The following is a 17214-nucleotide window of genomic DNA, read 5'->3' as shown; positions in this document are numbered from 1 at the left end:
AACTTAGTGGATAACACACTCATGGTGAATTACCAAAAGGCTGTTAAGGAAATCTGGAGTCATTTCTAACCATCACTTCTAACTAAGGAATTGATGGGATGGAGGATAATGATGCTGGCCTTACTTTCATAGTTAGGTACCAAATGCTAAGGTGAATGAGTTGAATGCAGCATGAGCTGACATAAGATGGGACATTTTAAGATTCCTCCCCTTCTCCCCCCCCACACAAAAGTTTTCCTTAATTGCAAATTCTGAAAATTTGAGATACTCTCATTACATTTTATTTATGTTTGTGTGGACAACAATATATTTTGCTCTGTATGAAAGTGTATGTCACCATCATTCAGAAACTAAGAGAAGCTCATCTGAAAGGCTGACTTAGTACACGGTAGACTGAAGATTCTAGTGTAAAACAATTTTCTACAAATCATCTATTTGTTCCCAGTTTGAAGAAGTATTGAATTGTTATTATTGAATTGTTCTCTTACTATTTTTCTATGTAAATCTTTGCTTATAAATTCCAGTGTGGTAAACATACCTGGGAGAATTCTGAAAGTCAGAAACTCCAAATTTCAAAAAGGTTTCTTTTTTTGGGGTCTCGTTTCATAGTCTATGTAATGTTACACTTATGACCTGTGTCTTATACTATGCTTAAAGCCATCGATATTTGAAGTGGGGAGGGGGAGGAGAGTTACCTAACCAGCTCTGAAGAATTACTAAACTACCTGAGCTAGCTGAAACCAGAGAAAGAAAGGCAGTGGGCAAGAGACAGAATTCAGTTCTCAGGCACTTTAATATTAGGTTGCAAACTAGGTTCTATTGAACCAGCACTATCTAACAGGAATATAATGTGAGCTACATGTGTAATTTTAAACTTCTTTAATGAGAGCCACATTCTGAAGAGGAAAAACAAACAGGTGAAATTCATTTTAATAATATTTACCTAACATATGCAAAGTATCGTTTTAACATGATCAACATAAAAAATCATTGACAGGCTATTTTGCATCACTTTTTCTGTACTCTGTTCAAAGTTCGGTGCGGATTTTACACAGCACATCTCAATTCAGACTAACTATAATTTCAAGTGTTCCATAGCCACATGTGGGTAGTGGCTACCTACTGGACAGTAGTGCAGCTTTGAACCAAACGTTATCTCGATTTCGTATTTTTTTTTAAGGGTCAGTTGACAAACAGAGGCATTACATACGGAGTGCTCTAGCAGAGTAAAACTTAGAGCAAGTCGGTAAACACAGACTTTTCCACTCCGGTGAGCACTGGGACTTTTCTGATTTTTTTCTTGAGTTTGGGGCTGGACTTCTTCGTACACTTCTCGGTCTGAAGCTGAAATAAACAGGGTTGCAGCATATGCTTGAATCACAGGAAAGTGCTGTGCACTGTTTCTCCAGAGAAAAGCATTTATCTCCAGGTTTTAAAAAATTGTTTATTCTTTGCATGGACTCGTTGTATTTATTTAAAGTCACCCCAATAAGGATGACGGGCATACCGTTTGCGAAAGTTGGTATGTCTCCTGAAATTTCCACCAACGTTTTTTTTTCTTCTTCTTCTTGTTAAATTTAAGCTGCCTGCTCCAGGGCATGGTGCGAACACTTAACAAGGCCTAGCTCAAAGAATTCCAGGGTTGCTTTCCCGACCTCGCCAGCTGTGAGGGGCGGGCGGAAGGCGCGCGTTCCCAGCTCTTGCCCACAGGCCCTTGGCCGCCTCGCAGCTTCGGGCAGATGGAGTTTCCGGCCTCGCTCAGTGGTCGCCGGGTTATCCGCCCGAGCTCCTTTCTGCCTGAGGTCAAGGCCCCGGGAAGAAGCGCGCCGGCGGTCCGAGCATCCGGAGGGCAATTCCGCGGTGGGTCCACACCCTCCTCGCGCGCAGCTCCCTGCGCGCCGGGCCGGGCGCCGGGTGGCAGGGCTGGCCGCCGCAGCTCTGAGGTTGGGCCCTCCCCCGGGGTGATTTCAGCGCTTAAGGTGGAAATGCGGAAGTTTCCAGCTGCGACTGACAGATGAGGCTCGAGTCCCGCTCGGCACGTGCTGCTGCAGCCCTGAGGCGCGCCGGGCCCCCGCTGGGCGCCTCCCGAGACCCTAGAGGCCGAAGAGCCGCCGGCGCGCCATGGCCACGCTGCCGAGCGCAGAGCGCCGCGCGTTCGCGCTCAAGATCAACAGGTAAGAGGCGCCCCGCGGCGGACTCGCGGCCGCTCCGCCTCAGCTGGTGGAGTGCGACGCCTGGGCCGCTCCGAAGGGTGGGGGTGGAGGTTGCCGCCCGCAGAGTCCCAGGGAGTCCGCGGGGGTGGTGGTGGCGCCCGAGACACAGCAGGGGGCCCGGGGCCCTGAGGCGGCTGCGATGGGGCCGTTGAGCGCGGGATGGCCCGAGGGCTGGGCTCAGCCAGCTCCTCCCCGAGAATCCCAGTCCTCCTGATGGTCCTGTCACCAGTGCCTCTTCCCGGAGCCACGTCCCCAGCCCCGCCTCGCCCGCGCCGCCCTCGGGGTTGACAGGTGGCCGGGCCCTGGTAGTGGGAAGGACGCCCGGTTAGCAGTGCTGGGCACGCCACGGAGTTTCTCATAAACTGCGCCATGCTTTGAGGCTGCTCCGAGAAGGGGTGAGAGGAGAAGTGGTTGAAATGAGGAGAGTTTTGCTTTGAGGCAGCTGCTTCAAGACTTTGGTTGTTCTGAGGAGGACGCTTTCCCCTCTCGTTTTATTTTTCCAGAATAAAGTTTGGCTCCTACTGAGATCGCTATTTTTATTCTCTGGTCCAAAGGAGGCATGAAGTGGAAAAAGTGATTTTTATTTTTTACTTATTTATTTTTTTTGTGGTACGCGGGCCTCTCACTGTTGTGGCCTCTCCCGTTGCGGAGCACAGGCTCCGGACGCGCAGCTCAGCGGCCATGGCTCACGGGCCCAGCCACTCTGCGGCATGTGGGATCCTCCCGGACCGGGGCACGAACCCGCGTCCCCTGCATCGGCAGGCGGACTCTCAACCACTGCGCCACTAGGGAAGCCCGAAAAAGTGATTTTTTTAAGTTCTCCGTTTAAATAAAAAAGGAATGGCCTGTGGCTGACATTTTTAGATTTCTAGCACTCCAGCAAAGAACTAAGGACATAGATCCAACCCACCATCCAATTCATAATCAAAATTGCACAAACTAAATGCAAGCACATCTACTGCTCAAAGCTCCCACTAAAGGTGCTTTAACTGCAGTTTTTCCTCCACTGAAAACTGCTGACAAGTGTTTGGAGACATTTTTGTCGTGCCCTGAGAAATCTAGGCTGTCTGGTTAAAAGATAATATGAAATTCATCCTGAAGGGTCAACTTATTATTTTACTGCCCTCATTGCTCTAGGATTAGTTAGTCTTCTTTTAGCTGAGCCTGTGAAAGGCTAGTTCCACAGTCCATTTTTGTGCTGCTAGACTGTGAAGAGGTTTCAGCCACAGGGAATTAGAAGCCTGGAATAATAAGGTGGTAAGGTCTTGCAGAGGGCATATTGAGCTTTACTGGCCATTTTATTTCCACCTGTTGTGTAGCTGTGAGCAAACCATTTCTCTTTACTGTTTCTTCATCTTTAAAATGAGTTTAATTGTTATTGTGTACTGTGTATTAATGTTGGAGGCCGGAAGGTAGTAGTCAAAAGGCATAAAGCATATCAGGGATTTCCCTATGGGGATTTTTTTCTGCATCGGGTTTCGTGCCTGTTGCCATGCAGGAGGGGCAGTTCGTTTGGGGGCTGAGGGAAATCAAACTGAAGTTTCTGATGGATGTACCACTTGTCATAGCTGCTGCTCTTCTGTCTCTGTGAACTTCAGGTCAGGTGGTATGACTCTGACAGAAATACGTTAGAGACTTGGGGTTGGGTGGAATTAGTCTGAGGAGAGCAGTAGGACCTGCACTAATCCCTATAAGGCAGTCTTGAAAGCAGCAGTGGGGTTGGTGTAGCCTGGGGGTTCAGAATAAAGGCCCTTTCTGGCTTACTTAAAATGGTATAGATGATCCTATTTGCAAAGCAGAAATAGAGACACAGGGAGAACAAATGTATGGATACTGAGGGGTAAGTGGGAGGGTGGGAGGAATTGGGAGATTGGGATTGACACATATACACTGTTGATACTATGTATAAAATAGATAACTAATGAGAACATACTGTATAGCACAGGGAACTCTACTCAGTGCTCTGTGGTGACCTGGATGGGAAGGAAGTCCAAAAGGGAGGGCATATATGTATATGTATGGCTGATTCATTTTGCTGTACAGTAGAAACTAACACAACATTGTAAAGCAACTATACTCCAGTAAAAATTAATTTAAAAAACTAAAAATACCTGTGTAACCATGACAAATACTAGTCTATTAATCCAACGAAACAAGATAATCAAAACTGAAATAAAAACAAAGATTCTAAAAAAAAAAAAAAAGAATAAAGGCCCTGGCTGGAATCACATCTGCTTACCGATTGGCTCTCTGCACCAGACTAACTGTGTGACACTGGGCATGCTATTTAACCTCTCTAAACTTTGAGTTTTTATATGTTGCATGGGGATATTCATCGTATCAATACCTACCTTGTATGACTGTTGAGAGGATTAAGTGAAATAATATATACAAAGTGCTTATAGTGCCTGGCTCAGAATAAATGTTAAATAAATGCTAGCTGGCTTCATCCACATTACAATCAGCTTCATCATTGTCGTCATCATCTCCATTGCCACCAACTTGAAGATTCTAAGAAAGAAATGTAGGAAGGAAAGCTGAAGCTGGAGAACTTCCTGTGCAGAGACCAGTTTGGGCTGGGAACAGTGATGCCAGTAGCAGGTTGGAGTGCCCTTGAGGTTGATGTTCTTGCTCATATGTCTTCCATCTCTGTGCTGAGTATACCAGACAAACCCAGTGGAACAGAATGCATGATGCAATCTGACCAAGAAAGGCCCCACTCAAGTTAAATAAAATTTAAAAGCTTCCCTAATCCTCAGGCAAAAATAAGGATTGGATATTCCTATTTAGGGGGTTCTGTTTTCCCTTTGGAAGCATTTTGTGTACTTGGTAGAGAGTTATGCAGAGGAGCTTGGCAGAAATTATTGTTCAAAGGAATGGATTAATAAGGGCATACCTAGTATTAACATAATATTAAAATGCACCATTTATTGATCATTTACTATGTCCCAGACACTGCGTTATGTGCTTAACGGATTATATTGTTAGATTCTTAGAAAAACCCTATGAGACTCACCTGACGTCTCATACAGAAGAAGAAAATGAAGCTTGGAGATGTAGTTGCACAGGCCATGTAATTTGTTCAAGGCCATGCAAACATCAGAGGCAGAGCTGGGGTTACAAACTGCTCCAAAGACTGTGTTCTTAATTGGGCATGTGCTATTTTGATCCACATTTCTTAAGAATTTCCTTTAAAAGCAAGTAAGTAATTAATTTAAAAAAACAAACATTTCAGTAGCAACATTGCAAATTGTTCTGATCAGTGTTTAACATGTAAACAAAGTGTGATGTTTTGCAATTTTGAAGTTGGAAAAGAAAATATTTTCCCTTGCATACCTATGTACTCTTCGTTTTTTAAAATAGATTAACTTACAAAAGTAAGGCAACGTTGAAATAGGGCCATCAGTACATTCAGCATGGGTTCATATTTTTTCACCTTTCTACCCTGAATGATACAAACTATCATTAAAAAATGTTTGTGGGGGGCTTCCCTGGTGGTGCAGTGGTTGAGAGTACGCCTGCCGATGCAGGGGACACGAGTTCGTGCCCCGGTCCGGGAAGATCCCACATGCCACAGAGTGGCTAGGCCCGTGAGCCATGGCCGCTGAGCCTGTGCGTCCAGAGCCTGTGCTCCGCAACGGGAGAGGCCACAACAGTGAGAGGCCCGCGTACCGCAAGACAAAACAAAACAAAAAAAACCACAGGATATAGATCTAGATCAAATATTAAAGTAATGTAAGGACCTTGGGTAAAGAGAGGAAAAATGCACATTGTAGAAAAAATATTCATGATCCTATGGACCTTAAGGATGGAAAGGAGTAAATAATAATGACTTATGCTTGTATAATTCTTACTGTATGGCAGGTATGGGTCTATGCATATCGTAACTCATTCACCCCTGTGATGTAGGAACAATGACTATCTCCATTTTACAGATGGGAAAACTGGGCACCAATGACTTACGAAAATTGTCCAAAGTCACAAACAGCTAAGGCCAGAGCTGGAATTCAAATGCAGGCAGCCTTGCTCCAGAATCCTCTCCCTAAACCACTATACACCATGCTACTGTCTCAGTTTTGTTATATTTATTTAGTTTTTAAATTTTTTTGCTGCACTGAGTAGCATGTGGGATCTTAGTTCCCTAACCAGGGATGGAACCTGCATCCCCTGCAGTGGAAGCATGGAGTCTTAACCACTGGATCACCAGGGAAGTCCAGTTTTATTTTAAAATAATCATAAAGTAAGTAATATTTATTGACTACTTACTATGTGCCTAGTATTATGTTGAGAACTTTACATACCTTCATTTCCTCATTGTAGAAAAGGAACAAAATGTGATGCATAATAATTATCATTAGAGAGTGATCTTGTGTAAGATAAAAACAAGGGTCCAAGAAGACAGATTGCATTTAAGAACAATCCCAATAATCTTAGAAAAAAAGATACAAATGAACTTGTGTACAAAACAGAGATAGACCCACAGACATAGAAAATAAACTTATGGTTACCAAAGGGGAAAGGTGGGGAGGAATAATTTAGGGGGTTGGGATTAACATATACACACTACTATATACAAAGTAGATAACTGACAAAGACCTACTGTATAGCACAGGGAACTATACTCCATTTTTTGTAATAACCTACAAGGGAAAAGAATCTGAAAAAGTATATATATATATATATATATATATATATATATAAAACTGAATCACTTTGCTGTACAAAGTGACATTGACATTGACAATGTAATGAGATCATAACATGACATTGTAAATCAAGTATACTTCAATAAAAAAAGAACAATCCCAATAATGTTCAGCATAAAGACCAGAACAACAAGAAGGCACTGAGCTGTGCCTGAGAAGTGTTTGCTAATTTTGTCTGCAAAAATGATGCAAGCATAAAATATATGTATTCATATGTCTAAATGCACGTCTGCAGTGAAACAGTGCTATTCTTTAGTAGTGATGGCAGAGCAGGGTGTGGTTGCTTTCAGAAATTGCTTCATTCGTCGGACGTGTTCTAGACCAAAAACCACGAGAAGAGGCTTCAGGCAATTGAACTCAGAATTTTGGTCTTTCACATTCAGAATCATTTTATTTTGGGATTCTTGGAAAAGCTCCACTTGAACTTCAGGCATCTAATACAATTGAAAGAACCTTCTGCCAGGGTGAGCTTTTCAATTGGAGTTCTTTGAGCTCTGACAATTTCACATGTATATGTAAAGTCAGTGTTTACTTCTACATGGCAAAGAAAATATAATTATGTCATGTGGTTACCTAGGGAGAGAGGAAGAGCTCAGGGGACCAGGTCTCACATCTCCACTCCCCACACAGAGCTAGTGATGGAATGAGATGATGTTAAAAACACCTCAACCTTCCATCCTCTGTAACAGACAGCGATGTGACTACTCAGACTTCTTGCTGGAGGAAGCTAAGAAAAAAGAATGCTTAGTTCTTTTCAGTGGTAAACACCAGGTGCTTGTTCATGTTTTGGTCAATAATCAGTGGCTAAAGCAACAGGAATGTGCCATTCCTTTTCCCACGAATGTTCAGTCTAATTTATTACCAATCAGCAGCTATAAAGGTTCTCTAGGCTCTAGGAAATTACAATAGAGTTTATGCAGTTGTGGTTAAGTGTGGTCCCTGTGCTTCTAGAGTTTGCACTTTAGTAGTATAGTTTGCTATATTGACAACTTGGGGGTACGCAGAATAAAAACAGAATGATACCTCTGAAAGTATATAGGAAGGCATCTGTATGCAGGGTGCGGAGAAATCAAACAAACTGGCAAAGTTGGCCTAGGGTATAAGACCATTATATTATGTCCCACTGTGTTTAGATCAGATGCAGGATTAGAAAAGCAGAAATGGCAATGGCAGAACCAGTGTTTCATCCACATTCTATTCTTTCATCCATGTTCATCATTAAAAGTAGGAAAATACAGCAAGCAAAAATTTCTATTACCCATAAGTTATAGCTCTTAATATTTGGATGTACATCTTTCCATTTTTAGAAAAATGAGATCACATTGCACATGTTTTATGCTCTATTTTTTAAATTTAAAAATATGAACTCTCCATGTTCATCCATGTAGAGCTACATTATAATTTACATAGGCTGTATAAAGTTGTGTTGATTAGATATACAGTGATTTATTGAATTAATTCTCTATGCTTGGGCCTTAAGATAGTTTCTAATTTTTTATAATAATGTACAGAGCTTGATGAACAGTTTTATGCATATATCTTTATGTGTTAGTGCAAATACTCCCTTAAAATTTCTAGAAGTGGAATTGCTTGCTTAAAGGAAAGAAACATTTTTCAAGCTTTTGCTACACATGGCCGAGTTGTTTCCCAGAAAAGTTCTACCTATTTACACTCCTGCCAGTGGCCCTGCAAGTTCTCATTTCCTCACATTCACACCCCCGCCTGGTTTTATCATTCTTTTAAAACTTTATTAGAATCTTGACCCCTTCTCTTCAATGTCTCTTACCTCTTCCTATTCAGCTTCTCTCCCAGATCCCTGTATGACCTCTGAAGTCATTCTTTAGGGATTAAAATAGTTGTACAATATATACACTACCAAATGTAAAATCCTTATGGGGATATTTGGGGCTTGGTAAAACTGAATGGTTGGGCTGATTCTCCCCTGTTGAACAGGGAGATGTAGTTCCTCTATTATACCATACCTCAAATTAGACAAACTGGGAAGAATGCCATGGATAGAAATGTTTTTCCCCAAATCTCTGCTTTGCCTTGTTGCTACCCAGGGCAATACTCAGCACACAGCAGACATCTTCTTTGTTGGATCTGTTTGAGTTCTCGGTAGTCAGTTCTCTGCTGTGTACTCTGAACACTCAGGAGAACTTGGGGTCTCATCAAGAAGTTACCCACCTGAGGCCCTGGGTAGTTAGGGAGGCAAACTAGAGTTGCCTAAGGGGTGCTAGTCCTTATGCAGTAATTTACACCAGAATGACCATCCCCTTTTCCTTTTGCTAGTAGAAAAACTTGGGTTCAAAGTCTACTAAAAATGCACTTTATCCTGCTATTTACCATAAATGTTGTTTCAAGGCAATGCTGGCCATCTGTTCTCTATGGGAACAGGATTGCCTCTGGTTTGCTTTACCTACTGGTATTTTACTCTTTCATTCTAAATCACTACCTGTTCTCACAGTATCCCTTTAGAAGGGGTATCCAATTTGCCTATTTTTTAAAATTAATCTTTATTGGAATATAGTTGATTTACAATGTTGTGTTAATTTCTGCTGTACAGCAAAGTGAATCAGTTATACATATACATATATCCACCCTTTTTTGGATTCTTTTCCCATATAGGCCATTAGAGAGTATTGAGTAGAGTTCCTTATGTTCTGCAATAGGTTATTATTAGTTATCTATTTTATATATAGTAGTATGTATATGTCTCCAATTTGCTTATTGTATCTTGTTCTCTACCCAATAATTTCATTCAACTCACATGAATTTTTTGATTGCCTATGATTTTCTCTAGGCATTATGAGAAAAAAAAAAACCCAAACTCCCAAAACAACAAGTTTATGCCCCCCGAATTCAGCTGGAGTGAGCAGATTCACATAAGTGAACACAAGAGATGGTGTTTGGTTGCATGGCCAGGTGAGGGTTAAGGGCAGGAATGAAATGTTGACATAACTCAGAGGGGAAGGAAAGAGTAGCAGCCCTAGAGGGTGAGGGGGTGAGGCTTCAGCCAGGCCTGAAGGACAGGGAGGTGATTGACAGATGAAGCTGGTATAGTGCGAAGAATGGGTTGGAGGGGGCTCCACGAGATGGGTAAGGAGGCAGTTGCAGTCATTCCGATGTGAGGTGATGTCTGGGATTAGGCTGGCGTAATGAGCATGGAAAGAAAAGGGTCTGCGCCAACAGACACTTCAAGGGGAATCAGCTGGACTTGAGAAACAACTAAATATTTATTCATTGGCTCATTTCATGAATATTGATTGTAGTCAACTATGTGCCTGGCAGTGTGTGTTCTAAGAGCTGAGGACAGAGCAGTGAATAAGCAGACAAGGTTCTTGTCCTGAAATAAGTCATTTTTCCAATGGGAAGACAATAAAGAAATAAACCAGGAAATGAAAAGGAAATATCAGGTAAAATATGGTGATATGTATTTAGAGAATGTAAAAAGGGCCATGTCAGGTGTGTGGATACCTTAAGATGGAATCCAGGTCAAGGAAGGCATCCCTAAGGAGATGAGCTCCGGCCAGGACCAGGCAGGGGAGTTAGTTAGCAAGTGCCATACCCAGGGCAAAAGTAAGGCTGATGTGTTGGAAGAAAAGAGAGCCAGTGTGTCTGGATAGAGTGAGTGTGTGTGTGGGGCGGCGGGGAGTGGTAGAGATGAAGAGAAAAGTAGGCAGAAACGAAATCATAAAAAGTCCTTAGAAGCCGAGGAAAATGTTCAAATGTTATTCCAAGTGCAATGGGAAGGTTTTGGGGGCAGAAGCACGATGTGATTGACCTCTGTGTTTAGAAGATCACTCTGGCTCCCCCATGGAGAAGAAAAGAGAAGAAGCAAGGCTAGGTGGGAGGTAGTACAGGGTCCAGGGGACAGGTGATGGTGGCAGGACTGGGGAGCCGAGAGTAGAGGGAGAGAAGCGGTCAGCTCTGAGACATATTTTGGAAATTGGGTTGATGGATTAGATGTGGCATGGAGGACAATGAGAGAAAAAGAGGAATCAAAATGTCTCTCAGGTTAGCGTTATGTGTGGACGTTGATGCTTTTAACAGATAAAAAAGACTGGATGAAGAATAGGCTTTCAGGCTGAATCAGGAGTTTAATTGGGGACATACTAAGATGCATATGAGAAATTCAACTGGAATTACCTACTACGTAATTTTATTTGGGAATCTGGGGCTCAGGGGAGAGGTCAAAGCTGGATATTTAAATTTGCACATCATTACCATCTAGAGGATATTTTAAAATAATGGGGAGAAAGAAAATATTAGAGTTATCTTGGTAAGTTTTTTAACAGCCACAAAGCTATATGTATAGTATGATATCTTTTTTTATAGAAATGTAAATATGTGTCTCCCTACAGAGATTAAATAGATTGATACATGTGATAGGGAGGTGAGCAGAAGGACATGTGCTAACATGTGATAAGTGTTGGATAATACCTGGGTGTTAGGATTATTGGTGATTTTTGTCTCCTTGTATGCGACATGTGTGGATGTATATTTGACAAGTTTTTTTCAAAGAGTGTTTTTGTAATTGGGAAAACTAAAGTTTATAAAAGAGGTAACACTAAGATTTCCATCCTGGGGAAATTGGATAAAGAGGATGCCAATGAGAAATTATGAAAATTAGGACCTTGAGTTGGTTTAAGGAGGATGATTTTGTACTTCTCTTGTAGAGTTTTGTTTAAGAGAATATAGTAGATTCCACATTTCCATATATTTGCTCTCCCTCCCTGTCAGAGGACTTTACTTTTCACCTTGTTGAAAGTGATGTGGTCACTTTGAGTTGCGCTTTCAGAGCTGGCCTGCCCTTTGTCATATCGTTGCTTCCTATTCTATACAACCAGCAATGTTCCAGACAGAGGCTGATCTGTCAACCTGTGTCCTAGAGTAGAGACAGAGCAGAGCCACAATTGCTCTCTGGAAGTCTTTGTTTTTATAAGCCACTAAGATTTTTGGATTATTTGTTATCACAGCAAAACCAAGCCTACCCTGACTAGTACAGATGTGCATAAAATATACAACATTTCTAGTGGGCAGTTTGAGATACAAGCTTGCGGCTTGAATGATAGGTCAGGATGGAAAATATTGATTAGGAAGTCATCGATAAGATGGGGCTGGGAATGAAGAATGGACACATTTTCTAAGTAGAGACGTAGACTGGGAAGAGAAAAGGAATGGGCCTAGAGGGTCACTGCTAGTTGGTGCAAGAGAAGAGCTATACAGAGAGGAGGAAGAATTGGACTAAGATGTGGCAGACTGAGGTGGTATCAGAAAAGGGAGGTAACAGGGCAGTTAAACAGGTCAGATGCAAAATTATGAGGACAAGGAAAGAGGCATCAGATTTGACTTGATGGTGATCAGTGTGAACCTCTGAGACAGCAGTTTTAGTGGAGCTGTGGGGAAGGAAGTCAGATTTCACAGGTTATGAAGGGAGTCAATGCAGAGGAAATGGAGGAAGCTGGTAGAGACCACTCCTTTCAAAAGTTTGGATCAGGCAGAGGAGAAGTGGGGCAGCGGTAATCAGAGGCTCAACAAGCCTTTGACTTTCACACAAATATCACACGCAATGCTAACAGGATTCTTTCATCTTAGAGAGAAAGCACGCAGTTGTAGTTTTTTTTTCCCCTATAAAATAAGTCTTACATGTGACTAAAGATATTTAAAATACCTGATACTGTCTAATATATCATAAATTTTGCTTGGCACTAACAGTAATTAAGATAGTCAACTTAGATATTTTCTTCCTGGGAGATTTTGAAACTCAGTGGCACTGTCATATATTATCTATAAGAACATGGTTATCCTTTCTGTTTTATTTTCTTTACATTTATCTTCATATGTTTGAAGTACAAAAATGATAGGAAAGAGTACCAATATTAGCTATATGTTAAACAAACCACATGTTTTTTTTTTTTTTTTTGCTGTACATGGGCCTCTCACTGTTGTAGCCCCTCCCATCGCGGAGCACAGGCTCCGGACGCGCAGGCTCAGCGGCCATGGCTCACGGGCCCAGCCGCTCCGTGGCATGTGGGATCTTCCCGGACCAGGGTATGAACCCGTGTCTCCTGCATCGGCAGGCGGACTCTCAACCACTGCGCCACCAGGGAAGCCCCAAACCACATGTTTTGCATTGAGTTGTGTTCCCCCTAAAAGATTCCTAAGTCTTTGTGGACGTCATCTTATTTTGGAAATAAGGTTTTTGTAAATGTACTCAAGTTAAGGTGAGGTCACACTGGATTAGGGTGGACCCTAAATCCAATCACTGGTGTCCTTATGAGAAGAGACACAGAGCCACACAGAGAGGATGCCACGTGAAGACAGGCAGAGAATGCAGTTATGTCACCACAAGCCAAAGAACACCAAGGTCTGCCAGCAACCACCAGAAGCTAGAAGAGGCAAGGAAAGATTCTTCCCTAGAGCCTTTAGAGGGAGCAGGTCCTGCTGACACCTTGATTTTGGACCTCTGGCTTCCAGAATAGCGTGAGGATAAATTTCTGTTGTTTTAGGCCACCAGCCTCATGACAATTTGTTATGGCATCCCTAGGAAACTAATAGAGTACCTCAAAGTTTATTCACTTAAAACAACAGCAGTTTAGTGTTTCTCATGATTCTGTGGGTTGGCAGTTTGGGTTGGGCTCAGCAGTTTGGTTCTGCTGGTCCTGCTGTGGGCATCATGTGGCTGCAATTCCCTGGTGGCTGGACTGAAGCTGGGGCATCTAAGATGGCCTTACTCACAAGTCCAGGGCCCTGGGGGGCTGGCTGTCTCTCTGCACATGGTCTCTTTTCCTTCAGAAGTCCGCTCCACATTCCTTACATGGTAGAGAGGACATTCTAAGAGGATGAAGGTGGAAGCTGCAAGGCTACTTGAGGCTTAGTCTAGAGCTCCTACAACATTACTTACGCCACATTCCTTGGTCAAAGCAAGTCACAAGGCAACCCAGCTTCAAGGGATAGGGAAGTAGACTAAGTCTCTTCATGGGAGGAGCTGCAAAATATTTGTCCATTTTAATCTATTACAGCCCCCAGCAAAAAAAGTGATCATATCCCATTTCAAATTGCACATATTTAAGCCAAAGGTCTTATCATTCTCTGTTCAGATCACAATACCCATTTCACTGGCAGAGAAACTGAGAACAGATTAAATCAACTCCTTCAAAGTTACCAATGAGTCATGCTTTGTGAGAGACTTTTTTGGCCCATGGAAGACAGCTATATATCCGGAAGAGCTAATCACAGTCCTGTCTGGAGGCAAGTGAATAAACAATAACTTGTTGGGTTTCTCTTAAATCCCATAATAACGTTGATGGAGCCCAGATTGCAGAGCTCTCTAGTCCAGAGATGAAGCAGCAGTTTGAGGATATCAGAGAAAGAAGGTGCTTGAAAATTGCTATGTGTCATTCAGAGGAGCAGGATTTGAGACTAAATTAAATGACTAGGAAAAGGGCCAGTGAGCTCTTTATCCTCAAGAGTTACCAAATGGGCTTAGAAATTCTGGTCCAGTGTATGTTCTGGGCTGGGAAGAATTAATGACAGTAGAAGAAAAGAATGGTGCAGAGAAGCAGAGAGATCAACCTGTTAGGAAGGTATGTGCTGTGGTCTGTCTTAGAAGGTTCACCCTTTTATGAGTTACGATTGCTTTTAGCTGCTGCAAGGAACAGACAATCCCACTAAACAGTGTCTTAAATAAATCAGGGGTTTACTTGTTTTTCTTGAGTAGGAAGAATTCCAGTGGTTGGCAGTCTAGGCTCGGTGTGATAGTCCAAAATACTACTGGAGACCCAGGTTCCTTGTGTCTTTGTGTTCCACCATCTTTAGTGTGTGGCTCTCATCCTCATGGTCAGAGGATGGCTCTTGAAATTCTATGCATTGAAAGAATATTGAAGACAGAAAGAAGAGGAAAGGCCAAAGAGGCATGTCAGCTAACTTTGCTCTCTTTTCAGGAACTTTCCCAGAAACTCCCACAGTGACATTTGCTATATACCTCATTGATCAGATCTGTTACTCTACCTATTAGAGAGGTTGGCAAATGTAGTTTTTATTAGCCCAGCACATTGCCACCTCCAACAAAACTAGGGCTGAGTTAAAAGGAAGGGGATAATGTCTATTGATGGGCAACTTAATGGTCTTTGCCATTGTTCCCAACAGTTGCCCTGGGGACAAATTAGTGACAGAACTTCCATTGTGGCAACATGGTGCTTCCATCCTGTTAATGCTTGTAGCAGATTCAAGCTCATCTAATTCCAGGACCCTGGCCTAATGAGGAGGGATATCCAGGCTTATAGGTCTAGTATTAAGTTAGCTGTTGTAACAAATAATCCCAAGATCTCAGTGGATTAACCCAACAAAATCTTATTTCATATTCATGTCACAGTCTGATGCAGGTCAGGTGGCTCTCCTCCAAGCGGTGACTCAGGGACCCAGGCTGCTTCCACCTTATGGCTCTGCCATCAGAAAAACTTTCAGGTTTTTCTGATAACATTCAGCTGCTGGCCAGGAGGAAAAGAGAGTGAAAGATTGTGCCTCCAGTTCTTAAATACCTCAACTCAAAAGTGGTACACATCACTTCCACTCACATCCCATTGATAACGACTACTTACAAGTCTATTGATGTGCAAGGAAGGCTGGGGAAGATAGTTCTTGTCCAGCAGCTACTTTCCAGCAACAAATCTTCACTGCAAAAGGGGAGCATGAATCTTTGGGGGTCAACTAGTCATCTCTGCTACAGGGTCCCAATCACAAAGGAGGAGTCATTAACAAAATATCAATAAATGTATGTGTAGGCTTGGTTTGCTGTGTGTTTGGTGGATAGATAAAAGCCACGTGGTCTCAGTCACAACAGTAAGAGAGTGGAGGCTGTAATGGAAGCAAACATGAAAAGCAAATGCTGAAAGCACCTGAGATTCTAGGAGGAGATAATAAGAATACAAGGCATAATTATCCTTTTAAGGCAGGTGACTGATAGTTTAAAAAAATTATTTTAAATCTAATTGCAGTCAAGGACACCAGAAGTGCTGAACACTTATTGGAAACTCTGCAGATTGACAAGGAGCCAAGTTGCTCAGCCATTTTTTTTTTTCCTGAGAACAATCAGTTTTAACACACTTTAGGAAAAACCACAAGATGAAGATATTTTTAAAGCTTTTGAGTGATTAACTTAGAATTAATATTTCATTTGACAGGAAATAAGATGTTCCAGATGTTAGAGAAAGAAGCATTCTAAAACTTTGCATTCCCACGGAGGAGTAACAATGTCATAGTCCAGTCTCCTCTCTGTGACAGGAGAACTTTGATGAGAAGCTGAGTCACTTTACTTTTCATGACTGGTTCCCTTTGGGTCGGTTGAATTCTCTTGTTTATTTGCCTTTTAATCGTTTTAATAATCTGTGAAATCAGTCTTCCTTATTCATGTTAACAGTTGTAGTAATAATAATAACAACAACCCACAGAGAGAAAACAGGTTAAACCTTTGAGTCAGGATAGGAGGAGGCAAACAAGTCAGATTCCTGTCCCAACCCCACTGATTCCCAACAGGAGCATTTTTCAGCATTTTAACTTCCCCAAGTCTTTGTTTTCTCATCTGTAAGACAGAAATATTAATAATGCCACATCAACAGGGTCAAATGAAATAGTATCTGTGAAAATGCCACATAAATCAGAGAGCACTGCACGCATTTTAATAAAACATCTGTAAAATGGGAATAGGTGCCGTGTTTCTGTGATCAGTTGATGAGGTGACATATGTCATACACCTGGCACAGGGTTTCACACTTGGTCACACAGGGTCTCAGAAAAGAAAAATAAAACACATGTGGACGAAGTAAAATACACTGGAAATGAGAGATGGAGAAATGTTAAAAACAGCCACAACAACATAAAATAAGGGTTCAACTCATTTACATGTACTTTTTCCCCCAAAAGTAACTTTTTATAGAAAATCTTGGAAGTTGTATAAGACTATAGAGGGAATTTGGTAGAGTCACTTAGGCAAAGCATGTCATGTGATCACCAGGAATGTTTATATGAGAGATGGGAAAGAAATAAAATGTTGAAAAAACAGAACCATTGAGGAGAAGTGATTCATCCTGAAGAATAGCAACTGTAGTTAGAGACTGGAGACCTACAGGCATGTTTCCTATCCTTTCCTAAAATGAAAAATGGCTTTTTATTACAAAAGCTATATTTGTGAATTATGGAAAAAGCAGAAGTGTACATAGCAAACAATTCTTTTTTTTGTTTGTTTGTTTTTTTTGTTTTTTGGCTGCATTGGGTCTTCGTTGCTGCGCGCGGGC

General features: G+C 42.0%; 1 protein-coding gene across 1 annotated transcript in view; it reads left to right on the top strand.

The window, feature by feature from the left end:
- Positions 1-966: 966 nt before the first annotated feature.
- Positions 967-17214, top strand: part of DOCK8 (dedicator of cytokinesis 8) — a 226762-nt gene continuing 210514 nt past the window's right edge. The window contains exon 1 of the mRNA XM_081236682.1: positions 967-2174. Coding sequence (XP_081092808.1) covers positions 2122-2174 — 53 coding nt within the window. The 5' untranslated portion in view covers positions 967-2121. The remainder of the gene's footprint in view (positions 2175-17214) is intronic.

The sequence above is a fragment of the Mesoplodon bidens genome, assembly GCF_964165515.1.
Source record: "Mesoplodon bidens genome assembly, chromosome: 6".
NCBI lineage: Eukaryota > Metazoa > Chordata > Mammalia > Artiodactyla > Ziphiidae > Mesoplodon > Mesoplodon bidens.
This window is presented reverse-complemented; position numbering and strand designations above follow the sequence as displayed.